The sequence below is a fragment of the Ursus americanus genome, chromosome 4 (assembly GCF_024610735.1).
Source record: "Ursus americanus isolate L20-20 chromosome 4, mUrsAme1.1.p, whole genome shotgun sequence".
Classification (NCBI taxonomy): Eukaryota; Metazoa; Chordata; class Mammalia; order Carnivora; family Ursidae; genus Ursus; species Ursus americanus.
In genome coordinates this window covers 15,085,293-15,104,293 of record NC_142130.1, presented here as the reverse complement: position 1 = coordinate 15,104,293, position 19,001 = coordinate 15,085,293, and the positions used below count along the sequence as shown (strand labels likewise).

General features: G+C 36.7%; 1 protein-coding gene across 11 annotated transcripts in view; it reads left to right on the top strand.

Annotated features, from left to right (window-relative positions):
* Positions 1–19,001, top strand: part of TBL1XR1 (TBL1X/Y related 1) — a 167,620-nt gene that overhangs the window by 122,433 nt on the left and 26,186 nt on the right. For 9 of the 11 annotated variants that reach the window (XM_087861413.1, XM_087861410.1, XM_045788675.2 and 6 more), the window contains 4 exons: positions 5,071–5,173; positions 15,539–15,684; positions 17,698–17,920; positions 18,633–18,765. In XM_087861413.1, coding sequence (XP_087717539.1) covers positions 5,116–5,173; positions 15,539–15,684; positions 17,698–17,920; positions 18,633–18,765 — 560 coding nt within the window. In that variant the 5' untranslated portion in view covers positions 5,071–5,115. Of the gene's footprint in view, positions 1–3,643; positions 3,781–5,070; positions 5,174–15,538; positions 15,685–17,697; positions 17,921–18,632; positions 18,766–19,001 lie in introns of all 11 variants that reach the window. The other 2 variants (XM_087861412.1, XM_045788684.2) reach the window with 2 other exon arrangements.

Genomic DNA, 19,001 nt, shown 5'->3' with positions numbered 1-19,001 from the left:
ATAGTAGCCATACTTGTGGTGAACATAACATAACGTACACCATGTTACACACCTGAAACTAACATAATATTATGTGTCAGCAACACTTCAATTAAAAAAAAAAGTCAGAATAACCATTTATTCCCTTTGGTCCAGTTATTTACTCGTAGAGACTTTTCCTGATTCTGAGAACTATTCATTAATGCACACCTACCATAAAGAAATGAAAGAGAAACAACTTTAAGCTTAAATATCCTGATGGCAGTCTTAGAGGAATGAAGGTTTAGGATCATCCAAACAGTTGAGCAATTCAAAAATTAAACTAATATGTCTGTTATGAGATAATATGCCACCACTACACATTGTGTAAGATAAAGTCATTTCAGTTAAACATTTGATTTTGGATCATGTAAAGGGTTTCCATGTCTCCATAGAGTGTGTTGTAGGCAGGACATTTAAGAAAATCTTTCTGATTTTATTTCTATCCATAACTTTCCCCGTCTTTTCATTCTCTTAAATTTAAAATGGTTTAAATTTTATAGTTTATAGGTTTATAGTTGGGTGCTGGCTTGCTCCAGGAATGGACTCAGAAGAGAATATATCTTTCTCCTAAGAGAAGCTAGGAGATGATTCAATTTGTGGGGCAGTCATTGTTCAGTGTGTGTATGCTGAACTCAGTTTTGTGATGCTGAAAGTGCTTCCCATACTCGGTTGAACGAATCCTAGCTAAATTGTCTCAGCAGTCCTGTTTTTTGTAATAGTTGTTAAATTATTGTCCATAATGTCTGGAAGTAAAGTATTTCATACTAAACATTTAAAATATTAAGTGTATTTTTAATATAAACACTTGGCTAAATATTAGTTAAGACTAATTTTTATATTTACTTTTGACTAATACAGCTATGGATCTGAATTAAGTAACCGATTGCCTATAACTGATAGGAGTTTTGAATAAATGCTCTTATGAGTTTATAGGCTATTCTGAGAGTTAGGATGGAAAAGTACAAAGGCATTTAATTTTTTTCTTTTCTTTCTTTTTTTTTTTTTTAGAACTCAGTCAAGGATAAATAAGTTTAAGGATAAATAAGTATGATGAGGCAAAATATACCAAAAAAAATTGCTTTAGGTGGGGGGGCATGTGGGTGGCTCAGTCAGTTAAGCATCTGACTCTTGGTTTCAGCTCAGGTCATGATCTCAGGGTTGTGAGCTCCACGTCAGCGTCTGTGCTGGGCGTGGAGCCTGCTTAAGATTCTTTCTCCCTCTGCGGCCCCCCCTCCCCGCCCCAAAGATTGTTTTGTGACTTTAGGAAGTATTATTTATTTTGAATGTCTTGTTTATTTAATAGTCCATCAGCTCCTTGAGGGCAGGACTTACTTTACACATAGTAGCCTCATCAGGCCTGACACCCAGATAGTGTAGGATAGAGATTGGATGAATGTCTCGCTGCTGTTTTGTGGCCTTGTTTAAAGGTAGTTGTACTAAAAAGTACCACAATGGAGGAGAGGCAGTGGTAAGACTTCTTGTATCCCCTCTGAAACTGAGTGATGTCTAGTATCTGAGTGGTCTTCACTGGGACAGATGAAGAGTACATCACATTATAGAGGACAGACAGACCAAAATGGAGCAGTTGTACAAAGCCGTGGTGAGTCTGATAAGGAGGTAGTCTAATTTTGCTCTTTGGCCTACAAGCTTTTATGGTGTTTTTGAAAGTGAAGACTGGCGTTTTCAGGCAAGGAGTGTCTTAATGTTTTCTTTTCGTTGTCCAATCTGTTCTTTTCAGGTGTCTTTTTGAAATTAGAATTTAAAAGGGTCAGTTTCATACCAAGCCATACTCTAGAATTAAGTGTCTTTGAAAGTGGATAAACTCAAGTCTTTGTAGACTCTCTGTAGTTTTATTGCAGCTGGGACCGAAACCTCTAGTACAGATTGCAATAAATTTACAATTCTTCTTCTTCTTCTTCTTCTTTTTTTTTTTTTTTAATGATACCTTTGTTTGTATGTTTCTCTTCACTAACTGAACTCTGTAAGGCTTGGGCCAACCTTATTTCATCTGTCAATTCCTAATCTCAGCATAGAGATTTGTCTGCCCTAGCAACACATGTGGGGAACAATAAGGTTCTTTCTAGGAATGTAAGAGCTGGCAGAAGTAGGACTGCTGGTGGAATAATACTTCTAAATTTGAACAGTTTACCCCTTTCCCTTAAAAAATGTTACTCTTGATTCCAGAAATTGATACAGTATAGTGTTGTGATCAATGGAATAAAAAAATAAATAGCAATTTGAACAGATAAGAAGGTTTCTGCTCTACTCACTGGGCATTTTTTGTGATGATTTTTAAAAATGTACCAGCAATATGTATTCATTATAAGAACTTTTATAGACAATAACTGACATCATTTTGGTTTGTATTTTTCCTTGCCCTGGAATAATTAGGTAATGCTGAAGAATCACTGATCACCACTCTAAGTTGAGACATCGACGGCCTTAGCTTATCAGAACCGAGCACTGGTGCAGACCTATGCGTCTTAGGTGCTGCAGTGCCCGTGTTTGAGTGTTGAACTGAATGATACATTAGAGGAAAAAATACTCTTGTTTTCTTTGTCAGTCTGTTTCACTTTGATTCCATCTAGCATATTTCATTTTGGGAAATCCTGTTAATTAAGTAGTGATGAATTGTTCTGCTTACAAACATATCCATGATTGGTTAAATTATTATTTAATTTCTTATAATTCTGTGATAGTGTGGGATTGGCTTTGTTTTGTTTTTTGAGAGAGTGCGCGCATGCGAGAGTTGGGGGGGGCGTCGTAGAGGGAGAGAGAGAAAGAATCCCAAGCAGGCTGCACAGCCAGTGTGGAACCCGACGTGTGAGGCTCAGTCTCACGACCCTGAGATCATGACCTGAGCTAAAACCCAAGAGTCAGTGCTGAACCGACTGAGCCACCCAGGTGCCCCAGTTGTTTTGTTTTTAGAAGTCATGCAGTTCAACAGACTTTCAAAATTGACTATTTAATATCTACTATGTGTGTGCCAGACACATTGCTACACGTAACTGTGGGTCAGAATGAAATGGAGCAAGATATCCTCCAGAGCATGAATCACCTAATGTACCATAGAGGCATCTAGACAAGATGTCCTGAGCCAAAATCATCAAAGGGGTATTTACCTTTATCGTTCCAAACATTCAGGTTGTTAATTGTACTCCCTGAGTTAATTTTGTGGGAGAGCACCTTTCTCTTTCTATGAAGATAATTGTTACTCTTCTTCCGTTGTTTCTCTTTTCATTAAATGGAAGTACTGCCGATCCAGATTTCCTGAGAGAACCTTTGGTTCTTCCTTTCACCTCGCTCCTGTGTCCAGCTGGTCACACTTTGGAACCCCTGTACTTCTCCCCGGCTTCAGTGCCATGGCCCCTGTTTCCTTCGTCGTTGGGTTCCTGCAGCATCCTCCTACCTCAGCTCTTATTCCAGTCCATTTTCATTTCAGGCTCTTCTACATATCAGAGCCAGGATGATCTTTATACAGGGTCGGTCTGGTCATTCTGCTACTCACTCAGAACCTGTCAGTATATTTTCTTTAAGCGACGCTGTCAAGGCCCCGTAGAACATGGTTTGTGTTTGTGTTTTGAGCCTTACCTCCATGTTTTGTTTCTCTTTCTTCATCTAGTCTGCTGCTCACCGGATTCCTTCCGTTCCCTGCCTTCCTCCCACAAGTGTTGATGTTCTCCCTCTCCTCGTCCATCTTTTCGGGTCTAAACACCGGTGATACTTTCTTCAAGATGTATTCCCAGACTACTAAATTTGGTTAGGGTTTCCTCTGTGTGTGTCATTGGAAAATTGTTATTACTTCCTTGTTTGTTCTTTTCTGCGACAGAAACTTGATGTGCTCAGTCACTACTTTTTCCACAGCTTAGGGCAGGAGCAGTTCCCCTCACACAGTAGACCACTCAAGGATTTGTTAACTTGTGACTTTTTAAAATGTACTGTGAACTCTGCATCATAAGGAGACGGATGATGTAGCCAGACAGTCAACACCGGCACATCACGTTAGATAGCCCTTTACTGAAGAGATGCCAGTCTATCCTTTTTAACTAAGGGACCAAGAAAGTACACAGTCCGTGGGTCAGATCTGACCCACTAGCCTTTTATAAGGAAGGTGTTCTTTTTTGTTTTTTTAAGTGCTTGAAAAGAAGTCCAAAGGGAAGTATTTTATGAACCAGCTCTACCGTATGAAATCCAAATTTCGCCATCCATAAATGAAATTTGACTGGAACACGGCCGGACTCACTTGTCTGCGTCTTGTTTGTTGCCGCTCTTGTGCTGCAACCATAGAGTTGAGTGGTTTTAACAGAAACTGTGTATGAGCGGCGAAGCCTAACATATTTACTGTCTGTCTCTGTACAAAAACTGTTTGCTGACTTCTTTTTTAAATAATTTCTGTGACATGAGGGCAGATGAGTATAATGAGGACATACTTAAGTTAGGTCTCCGTTGCCTTTTTTCCCTCTCTCTGAATTCAAAGTTTAAGTATGTCCATTAAGAGAACATCATTTGAGTTTTGAAAACTCTGTTCCCACCTCTCTGCTTTACACGTAGTAGATCTTTTTGAACCTTGAACATTGCAGATTAGATGTTGAAAAAACAGACACTTCAAATCCTCTCAAATTATGTAGACAAAACCGATGTAGATGGCTCATCCTTTACCCAGTGGTCTAAAATCATTCTTTTCCTAAATAAATAATATTCTGATTCCTAAAATGTACTGTTTTTGTTTTTTTACAGTTAAGGAGAAAGAGGAAATAACTTTTTACGCTATCTGATATAGTCATATAAAATATGATGCTGAAGCCCTTTTACAAATTTTGAATCCTTTTCGCAAATATGTTACCTTGCAGAAAAATAGACCAGCCATGTTTTGGTTGTATAATCTATTACTAACTATTGAAATAACTTTATTGTTAGGGTTTATTATCAGGCAATATAGAACCTTCATTTTACATCATTAAATAAAATCAATGGTTTTTACAACATTGTTTACATTTTGTTTAAAAATATTTTATTGAAAATACTTAATTAACTTTGTTTTATTTTTAGGGTTATATCCTGTGTTGTGACCTCATGGTTTAAGTGGGAATAAAGATGAGTATAAGCAGTGATGAGGTCAACTTCTTGGTATATAGGTACTTGCAAGAGTCAGGTGAGTACTTTCATAAAGTAAATAGGCCTCAAATTATTTTAATATTCTCAAAATAACCTTTTATGCATTTGAAATTTGTATCAGTCCAAACTGTTGAACTTTGTATGTTTCCTTAATGTCTGGACTGCCATTTTAAAGCTATGTGTTACTGCATGGTTTAACTCTCTGACTCTTTCAAATATGTTGGAATCATCTCAGGCAAATATTTGTTAAATGGTTTGGCTTTCAGTGTTCAAAGACCATTTTTTTTTATAAGTTGTTATGAAATGAGATTGCACACGGTCAGTAGGAACATATAAACTCTCAGCACCAATTTGATAATGTATATTCAGAATCCTCAGCTAAATGTTACTGATCCTAACTGCAGTTAGCATTTCAATAACTAAATTAACCGTATTTTTTCAGAATGTTTTCATAATCATTATCCCTATCGATTTAGTTTATCTTTGACTTGAATTCTTACTAATGTGTTTATTGGTGGGTGATTAATAAATTAAATCACTGGAGGTCATTTGTAATAAATATTAATGAGTAAATCAGTGTTCATTTTTAAACAGATCAAGAGTCGTCCTAAAACAGAAGGAAAACTTCAAGGGAAAATGTGGGATGGATTAAGCAAGAAAATGTTAAAGTAGAAGAGGGAAAACTTGGGGTGGATGGGGCACCGGACCTGGGAAAGATTGACAGCACTGGCGAGTGCAGACTGTTAGCATGACATGGAACCATTTGGTAGTTGAAAATAAGCTAGAGAGTTTGCATTTTAGACATCATAACTTAAAGTTGTGACGTTGTAGTAGTAAGGTGAGGCATAGTGTACATGTAAAAGGGTAACTGTGGTTGGCACCTGTGAGGTAGGACAGAAGGCCGGGAGTAGGAATTGAGCCCTCAATTTTGATTGTGATTCTTCTAATAGGGCTTAGTCATTGTCCTTTCCTGTGCAGGGAGTGCAAACATGGCCTTAGATTTTAGATCCCCCTCCGCTGAGCTGTTGCCAGCTGCACTCCAGTTCTGAGCTTTGCTCTCCCCTGGGGCTTTCCTATTCCCAGGCACCATCACTGCTTCTCTCTGGCCTGAAACAGCTGAGAAAATGATGTCTAATGAGGGCAGAAAGGAAGAAAGTGAAGAGACTAAAAGTAACCAACTAAGGTAGAATAATTTGTTCTGAAGCTTTGAAATAAATAGATCTTGGTGTTGTTTTTTTTTTTTTCTTTTCTTTTTTAACTGGTCAGCTGGTATTGAAGGCAGATCCTAATACAGTATCCATTGAATATTTTGAGTAAGATTAAAATGATTAATGAAGTGGAAAAATAGTGACCTGATCTAGTGGTTATTACATATATAAGACAGATGCACATGCCTTGATATTGTTACTTGGTAACTTTGGCCAAAATTGAAAGAATTTTTGGGTCAAAACAAACTCCTGCTTTTTCTGCCTTTGAATGGGACCACCATTTGAGCCAGAGCTTCGAGGCCTTGGATGCTAAAGTAGAAGACGTGAAGGGCCAGTGGATGAGAACTGTATGTAATGGCTTGTAGGTGTATTGTGAAGGCTGCTGCTTAGGTTGAATCATAAGAAACTGCTGTTTCTGGAGACGAGAGACAGTTGGAAGAACTCAGCAGCAGCCCGTGCTGAGATGAAATGGGCAGAGTGAAGTTGGAGAGGTTAATGAACACTCGGATTTTGTTCGCAAACAGAAGTCCACAAATTGGTGTTTTATGTTGCTACAAAAAAAAAAAAATACAGCAAGTAAAAGGGGCAGTAAAATAATACTCCGGATTAATTTCTGGAAGTGTATCCATTGGTTAAATATTATCAGAAGTCTTCTTGAAGTTGCTGATGTTCTCAGAGAAAATCCTTTGAAATTCTTCGTTTTAAGGTGTTCTATGTTGCAGTAAAAATAAAGCGAGAATTAAGAAAACAACTTTGTGTGGTAGACTGCTGCTTATCGTAGTAAGTCCTTTACAATTTTTTACTGTGTTCTCAGTTGTGCTCTGTATATTTAGAAAGTTTTCTGTTTTACAGTGTACCCATAATGAAGTACGATGTTAGGCCACATCTCTGAAGATGTGAATACCAGTCCCTTTACTAAATTGGTAACTTCCTATTTACATTATGATTTATAGGGGAAAATCAGGTTCAACTAATGACATTCTGACTTATGGCAGTTTCTCTAGGAATGCAACTTGCCATAAATTTAAGAACCGCCAATACCAGAGTTCTGAAGTTTGATCCTCTGAGCACCTGCATTAGAATCACTTAGAGAACGGCGAGTGGGGGCCAGGAATCTGCAGTTTACAAATGCCCCAGGTGATTCTTAGGCATAATAAAGTTTGAAAGGCCACTGGTCCATATTAGTTGTAGGACGATTAGAATTTGACAAGAAAGTTGACAACAGGTATGTAGCGTGTTCGCAGTATCTTGAAAGAAACATTATATTTAGTAGTTACCCGAGATAAAGTAGAAGGCATGAAGTGTACATATTGAGATTTGTAATGTGAGAATATCTCCTACTAAACTTTAGGGAGGTGCCACTAAAAGTGGTGTATTTGTTTTTATAGGCAGGATTTTGTAGGAATGATGAGGCACGTTCATATCATAGAGACACTCATTTGAAGTTACTTCCAGAAATAGGAGATGGGAAAGAGTTTAGGATGTTGATGGTTCTGTCACCAGGTTTCAGATAAAGCTCAGAATCTAGCCCATCTCAGCACTTGGTGACTTATTCCAAAAATTGTTTCTTGGTTTTAACCTCTAATTATACATAAAAATGGCCATTTTTGCAAGTGATTTGAATTTGGAATCCAGTAATTCCTTTTCTGGGTGTATTTTGGTGTGTTTCGGAGTACTGAATTGGAATTAGGAGTTAGGTGGGAAGAAAAGAAGTAATCATGGCAAAGAAAGTATTTGTGAAAAGACCTTCACAGGACTGGTTTTTAAAGACTACCACTAAGGAAAGTAAAATTTTTTCTTGCTTGTCTCATCATCTAAAAGCTCTCAGGCAGAAAGTCCAGAAAACACCTTATGAACGTTTATTCTGTTTTGATAAATGTGTAATTTAGAAATAATGTTTTCCAGTAAGAACTTCTAATACTTGTTCTCTGTAAACAGTGTTCCATGTTGGCTGGAGTATGCTATCTGTCTCCAGAGGAATAAAATCCCTTAAATTGTTTTAAATACTTTATACCACGTGATGACCATCCTATTATGACTACTGTCAGCACTAGAAGATACTATTAAAAGTCCATCTCCTCTCCCCAATTATATAACTTCTGATTTTTTTTCTTCATCCGTAACACTTGTTGCTTGTTGAAAGGGATTACATTGTGATACTCAGCCTCAGATGTTTTATAGGCTTCTGTTTGAAATAAGTCATCCTCCCCTACTCATTAAAACTAATTAAGAGGAAAGTATATTTATTGTAAGATGTCTTTATTAAGTGTTGTAACTTTTTATTTTTCTCAATTCTGTCTCTTACAAGTTCACCCTAAGCAAGTTACTTTGGTCATCACCATTTTGTACACTTAGGCTTTCATAGTCAACAAAAATTTTCTAGGAAAGAAAATTTTTTTCTCTTTTGAGATGACTTGAAAATTGAGTGTATTTGACAGTGTAGTACCGTAAGTAATGATTGACTTGATTATTCAGTATGCTCCATTTAATTAGCGTTTGCCCAAGGGCATTAATAATTTGATTGCCCTAATAACTCACATCTAGCAACCATATGCAGAATAAGCACTAAGGGGTACAGCTAAGTTGTATGGAACAGAACTTGATACAGTGTTAATTTTAAAAGATATAAGATGGTTTGGACCTTTTAAATTTCCCTCTTTTTTTTTTTTTTAACCCCTCCTCCCCTTTTACATCACCTTTGAATCTCCTCTAGTTATTCCCAGGTTTAGTGTTATTTTTTCCTAGAGAAATTGTACTGGCAATTATTCGTGACCTTGTGCCACCTTTTTTCTTGTTGCTTTGAGTAAGATGTAATTTTATTTTGTTTTAAATTGTGTATTTGGTTTGGGGGAGAATTTTTGATTCTAGATAGAACTGTCATCTATGACATGTTTAAAAGCTCAGTAGCATTTCGGTGAATGGTGTACTTAATATTTAGGATGCTGTGAAACAGTTGCATTTTACGATTGAAGACTAACTGGAAAATGCAGAAACAGTATGTCCTTATTACTGAGCTATTTTCTAGATCGTGATTCCAAGCTATCATTTTTTAATATCCTCGTGTTTTTAGAACTGAGGTTCATTTGCCACACAGTCTCAGTTTGTGAAAAGGTGATGATGTATGTAAGCTTAAAGCATTTGGTGCATGAAAGATCATCTTGGCTCTCCCTCCCGCCCCCCATCTCTCTCCACTGTTCATGAACTCTTTCAAGGGGATATTCAGTCTCTCTGGATATAGGCCTTACCCTACTCCACTTTTTATGAGACGGTGCTTCCTTGAGATGTTCTGTTTTTTGTTTATAAGAGCATACACAATTTAGAAATCTACACATGATCATAGTAGGCACAAACTAACCCGAATGTTTATGTGTAACATTAAGGTTCTGATCTGTAACACCGAAGAGCATATTCGTTGTTGTTGGTTTGGTTTTGTTTTGTTTTCCATTTAATGATTTTGTATTAACCCCTGCAATGGCTAAGAAAATGTCAGCAGCCAAATGACAGTGTAGTTTCTCTTAACTCAGATAAAGATAACTGGGCTACATAAACTTTGCTTCCTCCATATCCTCCTGTTGGTGCCACTTATAAACAGACTTGAACAACAAACTGAATAGAGTCAGGTTAAACTGGCTCTCAGTGCCCTCTAGCCATGAAGGCCTAGAGTGAGGGGAGTTCAGGATTGGGTATGTCCACCTCCAGTCTTTCTTTTCATTTTTACGAGTAATTGGTCGGCTACAGAAATGCAGGTTAAGTGTACATACATTTTGCTTTGTAATCAAATAAAATATGCAGTAACATGGATTTGTCACATATAGTTGTACACATGACTAATTAACGATAAACAGCAAGTACTTCTCAAAAATAGTGGTAAATTTTATGCTTCCAAATCAGTTTTTCTCTTTTTATAAGCTGAATGACTATTTTTTTGCTGGTAGAGGAAAATTCCTATTTACACATTACTGCTGACATGCTTGTTAAAAGACAAATGTCGTTTAATAATTACCAAATAGAGAACTTGTTCAGTCTTACTAGTTATCTTCTTGCTTATTTTTTTAAGGAATAGCCAGCATAATAAGGGTGTAGGGAAACATAAATTGCTGACGGCACTATAGATTTGTATGATTTGGGGACAAAGCAGTTGAGCAATTATGAAAACTTCTTTAAAATGCCCATGTCCCCCTCAACATGAAAAAAATATATATGGCAAAAGCCTATCTATACGTGTAGGTATTTGAGGTGACATTCCTAAGTAATAAACATTGAGAAAGTCTAAACTATCCATCGATGGGATAAATAATTTACTAGTTGAGTACATTCATTGGCCAAATAGTATTTTATTATCAAAATTATTTCAGAAAATATAATTCATGTACAATGTTGACAGTTATATATTTTAAGGGTAAAATTAGGGCACAGAATTGTGTAGCTCAGTGTGTTGTATTGTGATGGAGGAGAATGGTGTGTAAAAAAGAAAAGGAAACACAAAAATATTAACAGTTGCACTTGGGTTTGGTATTGTAATTTTTTTCCTTCTCCATGTTGTCCTTTTTTTTTTTTTTTTTTTTTTTAATAAGTACTGGGTCTAAATCTTCAACATGCAAGATCCCCTCTAGCATTTTTTGCCCCTCCTTCTTTTCACCTTTTCTAAAATCTTTAAGCATGTAAGTATGGAACTTCTTAGAATAAATGAAAATCTGGGCCTGTAGGATACAGTTAGAAATGCATTTGGGGACAAGGGAGTTTGTGGTGATGGGAGCAGGGATATAATTTCTGGGGGGGGGGTGTTGGGGTTTTGTTGTTGTTGTTGTTTTGTTTGTTTACCTGAAGCCTAAATAGGATCTTGGATTATTAGATTTTCCTTCCGGTCTGTGTTGTGATAATAGTTAAGCTTTGTGCGTTGTTGTTGAGTCACTCTGCACCAAAGCAATGATGTTCAAGGCCCATTTTCATGTTCCTGTAGTCTGTTTGCAAAGGAGAGTTGTCTTGCTCTGGAGGACTAATACCTCTTTGAGAATACAGTCCCTGTCGTCTCAAGGGAACGCCCTCCCTGAAACAAGCAGTATGTAGAAAACAATTGTTTTGTGATCTTGTTTCTTATGTGGGAATCATCGTCGTCTCATGGGCTTCTGAGTTACCACACCTCCCCCCACCACCACGTGTCTTTATTCCTGAGTTACTGGATACTAAACTTCATGGTTTTAGCCATAATTCTTTTCTGGAATCTCTTTTCCACATCCCAAATGTTAATCACCCTAGCGAATTTGTAGAGTACTTGATTACAGAGGTATTATTTATATCAGATTTGCTCTTAGTCCTGGAAAGAAGGGATGCTATTTTAAGCAATCAAGCCAGTCTTTAATATCTCACAGATTTAGGTAAATCTCTTTTGCCTTCTACTATGTAAATCAGAAGCTGTCCCTGAAAAAGTATTTTCTGCACATATATTTACAGATAAATGGAAATATATTTTGGCATGACCTGGTTCAAGTTTTAGTTTTGTTTTTTAAGGGAGATTTAAGTCATATGCTTTTTTTTTTTTTTTGGATTCATAGATTTTCTGATGTGCCAAAATACATTATTGTAGAATTGCATTCTGATTTAACACGTGTTTATTGAGCATTAGTTAAATTAGGTAACGTTCTAGTTTTCCAGAATGAAAAGATTTACTAGACATCAACTCTTCACGTAGCCCAGTCTAGCATCATATACATACACACAAGATAACCATTCAGTGTGATATATACTACACATATAATAAACTATAGGATTAACATAGCAGAGAAAGATCCCCCTCCGGGGTAGTGAAAGAAGGGACTTCCCCTCCATTCAGATAGGAGGAAAGAACTTAGGAACACATAAGGTACAAAAGTGTGAGATAGCATAGCATATTCACGGTGCTACATAGAATTGGCAGTCACTTGAATTTAATGTGTAATGGGAAGAAGGGTGGGGGCATGGAATTGGGGAGATGAGTCTGGAGAGATAAGTAGAGTCAGATTACAAAGGTACTGTGTGTCATACTTACTTTGGCCTTTATTAGCAAGGTCAAAGGGATCGTTGAAAGTGCCCAAGTAAGAAGTGATGTGATTGGTTTTGTTTCACAGATAATGCCCTAGCTCTAGTGTGGCAAACAGACTGAGCTGGGGAAAGAGGACCTTAGGGCAGTAATTGTAGGCAATGGATGATGGGGACTAAACTCCAGGTTCTATCAGAAAAGGAAAGCTGATGACAGACACAAGAGAGGTAGAATTGACAGGATTTGGTGATTGGTGGAGCACCAGAGGCCAAGGTGAAAGTTAGGATGACTTTCAGGTGTAATGAAGTAAGGTCAAATTTTGAAGGAAAGTGAAGTTTTAGGGAGGGGAATAAGAAAAGTAGTTTTGAGTATAATTTTAAACTGCCATGTAATGCTGTTACTAGAAATTTTAAAATTACAATTGAAGTCAACATTGACTGAAGCAGAGTGTTTTTAATTGTGGACCTTTTTTAGGGTAGACATTAATGTGAAGTGTCCAAATAATGCTAATAACCCTTTCAGAGTTACTTTCTTACTATTTGAGGACATTGTAAGTGCATGAGCGATAACTTGAGATAGATGTAAGCACCTGGGATAGCTTCTCTCCTGGTCTGATAAAACAGATTCGGGATGTACAACATGCCAGCCCAAAATCGACATCATTCCCCCTGCAACTCTTAGGATATTCTTGGACATAAGCTTGAATTCTAATTTAAACAGGGTCTAGATGTGATGATTTTGATTATTTAAATTGTACTCATGAATTAGAGGGTACAGAAGTCCTGGACTTTGCTAAAATTTGTAAGGTTTATGAAAATCAAAACGCTTGAAAAGTGTTGCTAATGTCTTAATGTTTCATGCACTACTGACACCACTTTCTGACACCCTGAGTTAAAATAGAATAATGATGTAATCCTTTGTTTTCTATTAGTAAACAGGAGCTCACTCTTTCTTAACTTTATCCTTGACCATATTTTAACTTAATTGTTCAGTACAGAATGTAGTGGTTACCTCCATGGTCTCTGAATGAATTTAAATCCTTATCCTCTTAAAGATGATATGGTATGTATACACAATGGAATATTATTCAGCCATAAAAAAGGGAAATCTTGCCATTTGCAATACCATGGATGGAGCGAAATAAGTCAGTGAAAGACAAATACCATATGATTTCACTCATATGTGAAATTTAAGAAACAAAACATAGGAGGGGGAAAGAGACAAACCAAGAAAGAGACTCTTACCTATAGAGAACAAACTGAGGGTTCCTGGAGGGGAGGTGGGTGTGTGGGGATGGGTTAAATAGGTGATGGGGAATAAGGGAGGGCGCTTGTATGAGCACCAGGTGTTGTATGGTGTGGAGTCACTAAATTGTACACCTGAAACTAATATTACACTGTATGTTACCTAACTGGAATTTAAGTAAAAACTTAAAAAATAAATCTTTATCCTGTTAGTGGCTGTCTTCCCATCTGCTAGCTCAGATTATAAAATAATAAAACTATATATGTGTGCATGGTGGAGGTCCTCCATGCAATAAATGGTATTGTCCGTCTTGAAGTCTTCGTAAATCTCTAAGCCACTTGTGCTTAGCTTTTTTCCCCCGTTTATGATTTATTGCAGAATTTATTTAGGGAAGGGCATATAATTGAAAACAGGACTCTGCAGCCTCACTGCTTGTGGATTTCACTGCCTTATCTTTTACTGTCTCTCCCCATCCTTCTTAGCCCTTATTCTTAGCCTTCTACCCTAGCAGTTTGGAATCTACTCATATTCAAGTAGTTATGGGTTTCCTGATAGGGACAATGCAGAATGATGCTCTTTTTCATTGATGTGTTTTTTAGTTTCATTGCTGTTTTTCTTAACCATCTCTATGAGCTCAGATTAAGCTGAAGACCATAAATGTGTTTAATAATGATCATGCCTGTAGGCAAAATCATGAGTTAAAATCAAAGTCTTAGAAGTAACGTCTTTTTACTTCTCACTATGAGTTGCAGGAGTGGAATGGCCAGGTGTTTCCAAGAGGGAAGGAAGGAGCCATGAGGAAAACCAGCTTAGGTGTACTTTGTCTACTGACCAATTAAAATCTTTCCTAGCCACATGCTTTGTGTGAGTCCCGAGTATTTTATTCTAGACTGTTCGTAAGTGCCACAAGACGCCTAGAAGAGAAGCACAGAATGCAACAAGACACAGAGTCAACACTAAAAAACTAGAATAGGCTAGCTAACAGTTATTACGTGAGTTAAATCCATTTAAGATACAAGTAAGCCCATATTCATTTAGTTTACTTAGTATGAAGGTTTTTTAACATCTGAATTATATGTATAATGTGATTAAATTATTTAAAATACAGTAACGGGAGTTGCTATTTAATGATGAGCTCTGATGGCTGTTTTAGTGAAGAGAATAACCGCACGTGCATCTATCATTTTACTAGAATTTTACCTTTGAGTTTGGACTTTCATTAAAGTGAGACCGACATAAAGAGATTTTTATTATGTGTTTTGGATTTAAGTATTTCAAATTAAAATTAAAGAATTGCTGATATAAACTGGATATTTACTTGCTAACTTTTATTTCCTAAAGCTTTCATTTGATGTGTTATTACTAAGTGGCAAAGAATTAGTAATTCTTTTTTTTGCGTTTAACTCATACAGCGAAATTTAAGCATAAAAATTATTTTCATGTTTTATAAATTAACTTTAGTTTGCTTTTTATTTCCTAAGTTAAAAGTAACTACAAAATACTGGATTTATACTGTGTTTGATCATTTTTATGTAGAAATTTAAATATACTACAAAAATACTAAATGTCACCTCAATTTATCTTGACCTAAATTATCTTTAGTGAAGCAATCAATTCACATGATTTCCAAAGACTTTTTTTCTCCCCAGCTTTAAAGTTTGATGCTATTCTTCGAGGAAAATTATGTGCCATGGCTAAATTGTATATGTACTAGAGATTTCATATCATATTTTATGTAATTAAAGTGAAAAGGAAAATATGTAAATGTTAGTATGTTTGGATTTTTGGTATTTCTTTTGTTTAAAAGCATATTTAAACTTAGCTAACAATCTGGGATTTCAGATGGATGGATTGTGATTTTGAAAGATTGCAGAGGTCTTTCACATGTTGCCACTAGGAGAATAAATTCTTATACCTTTTCTTTTGCTTTTAGGATTTTCTCATTCAGCGTTTACCTTTGGTATAGAAAGCCATATCAGTCAGTCTAACATAAATGGTGCCCTTGTCCCACCTGCTGCATTGATTTCTATCATCCAGAAAGGTCTACAGTATGTAGAGGCAGAAGTTAGTATTAATGAGGTAAGGAAAATTTATTTCAAATACTAACACTTACTCTTAAATTTGTCCTTAAATCTGCTGTCTTGTTTGTTCATTCATTATGTGACTTCACCTTCACCACCAGGGTGGTGTTCCTTATGTCACAGGCAGGTTGAACAGGCAAGGCCTGTTGGCTCCCCACTGTAAGAACCATTAGTTCTAGTTTATTTCCCTTTCTGTGGTTTTATAAGTAAATAATAAGAAATAATTTTCTTGAAAACAACAACATTGTGCTGTGGAATGCTGAGACCATAATTGACGGTCTGAAAAATTACAGAACCTCGGGTTATTTGGTTGTACCTGATTTCGGAAGGCAGTTTATAATTAAAGCCAACTCTTGATACTTTTGCCTACCTAATAGGGTCCATATATAGGTAGTTTAATTCAGGCGTCGGCCAGCTCTGACCCATGACCCAAATCCTGCCTGCTTGCCTGTTTTTATATTGGAACACAGCCACACTCATTCACTTGCATATTGTTTTGGCTACTTTGGTGCTACGGTGGCAGAATGGAATAGTTGTGACAGAGACCTTATGCTTTGCAAAGCCTAAGATATTTACTGTTTGTCCTTTCATAGAAAAAGTTTGCAAACCTTGGTCTAGCTGAAAATTTTCGTATATGGTCAGGATTTATAACACATGGAGCTCTTTGTCTTATTTTCATTTCAGACATTAACGTGGCTCTCCTTTCCTTTCACAAGTATTTTTAAAACAAGCATGTGTGGTTTCTGTACCAATATTTATTACTATAATTATATAGAATACTCATTCTGACTTCATTATTTTTGAGTTTCCTCTTCTCTAAAACTGAAAAATCCACTAATGTTAATTTAAATATGTCCTCGTTAACTTTAGTACTTTCTGTCCCAGGGTATCCATTATTGCAGAGGGTGAAAACCAGTTTCCACCAGTGGCCAGAATTAAAGTCTCATGGCATCTGAAAAATAAATGTTTTATAGATTTACTATAGTACTCTATAATGTGTCTGTATCTAATACAGTACTCTACAATGTATCTGTTGCTATTGATATTTTAAGTTACTTAAATTAGATTAAGTTCTCCTATTCCTCAAATACTCCATTACAGTTGACAACTCAGAAAGATGTGCCATGTTTTTGTGACTCAGAGCACCCCATCACCCCACTGTAGGTTGTCCACCAGCTTATGTGAGTTGGGCCTTACACGTGCATATTCCTAGCTCATTTGCCCAGTTTCCATTTCAGACTTGTTCTGTCTCCTTGTGCCCGCTGGAGAACTTTTTATTAATGGTGAGCTTCCTAATATCAATGACAGGAGCTTTGGAAAATTACAGCAACTCCATAAAGTTAAAGAGCACCAGTCTCAGAGTTATGATGGTACTTCTCAAATGTTAGTGTGCATGACTACCCTAGAGAGCTTGTTAAAACACAGGCTCCTGCGCCCTTCAGAGATTTCGATTCTGTAGGTTTCACTCTCCATTTATAATAAGCTACCAGCTGTGATGGCGGTGCTGTTGGTCCTCAGGTCACACTAGGAAAGCATCAGTTAGGAGATCTCCTTGCCATTGACCGAGGGTGGGACTTCTGCAAGTCTTTAACCTGATTGTGCTTCCGTCTTATCATTAGTAAAATGAGATGATTGTATGGCAGAATATCTGAAGTCTGTTTCTTGTTTTAATATTTGAATCAAATCACAAGAAACTTTTGAGTTCAACAAAGCTATTCTAAAAGTTTTTAGTTGTAAAGAAGTATTTATTCTAATGTGGTACCAAGTCTCCTACAATTGTATGAACTCTTTCATATATTGGTCATTGCTTTTCCCTGACAGAATTTTGGAATCGAATTAACTTTGTATTGTATGGGCCTGCATGTTATTATTCCTTTCAGTATTTTGGCTTATTCTGTGTAATATTTCACAGTATGAACTAGGTGAGGAGGAAAATTTAAACAGCTCTTTGCAGTTGCTTCAGATTAGTGTTCTCTTTCATGTTTCTTGTCTCAAATTTTTCCACATCCAGGATGGTACCTTGTTTGATGGTCGGCCAATAGAGTCTCTGTCCCTGATAGACGCCGTAATGCCTGATGTAGTACAGACAAGACAGCAAGCTTACAGGGATAAGCTCGCACAGCAGCAGGCGGCAGCTGCCGCCACCTCCACAGCTGCCACCAACCAACAGGGGTCTGCAAAAAATGGGGAAAACACAGCGAATGGGGAGGAGAACGGAGCACATACTATAGCAAGTGAGCTGAAATAAGAATTTCTAAAAATTCCCTTGCAGAAAAAGTATTTTGCTTTATGTGGATGTCTCATCTTCCAAACTGAAGTAACATCATCTGTTTCATTTATGCCAACTTGTTTCCCTGACTTGTATCACAATTCAGATTTTTTATTCCTAAAGCTCCAGAATGCTAGATTTACTTTCATGGATTTTATTTTCTTCTTTAAATATTTAGAAACTATTTTCTGCTGTTAGATAAATTTTGTTGTTTGCATTTGATTTCTAAAGAAAATTTGTAATACTAGTCATTAACACAGTAAAGCTCTGACATGGAGATAGAAAGGCGACTCTCATGTTATGTGAATGATATCAGCAACCCCTACTGGCAGAAACTCAGAACAGTGTTGACATGGATTATATTTAATTCAGATCATTCTATCATTTTAGCCTTGTTTGGCTCTAACCTTTTTGCAGTCTTTCTCACCGCCTCCCCACCACCCCAAACACATACTCATATACTATCTTTTAAAAATAGTGGGATCATACTTAACTAAAGATGGGAATTTATTTCTTGTGTATAATTATTTTCACCATTACCTGACATAGTTTTTAAAAAAAAAACTTACACTGTATATTACAAGGGAGGTATTTGCTGATTAAGAATTATTCCTTCCCCCCTCAGGATGTTATAATATTACCTAACTGGCATTTTCCACTTGTTTCTCATGACACAGATAATCATACTGATATGATGGAAGTGGATGGGGATGTTGAAATCCCTCCTAATAAAGCAGTTGTGTTACGGGGCCATGAATCTGAAGTTTTCATCTGTGCCTGGAACCCTGTTAGTGATCTCTTGGCATCGGGGTATGTTTCTCAAAGTGAAACTAAAATGTATTTTTAAAAGTAGCATACTGAACTATTACACATTTTATAAAACCATTACTTATATTTTTAGGTTTTTGTTGCTTTATGGTCCCCTTGCCTCTGTAAATCTTTATTTCTTCATAACATAATCTTAGAAATTATTTTTTTGAGACTTATTTATTTTAGGGAGAGAAAGTGAGCAAGCACAAGCAGGAGGGGGAGGGGCAGAGGGAGAG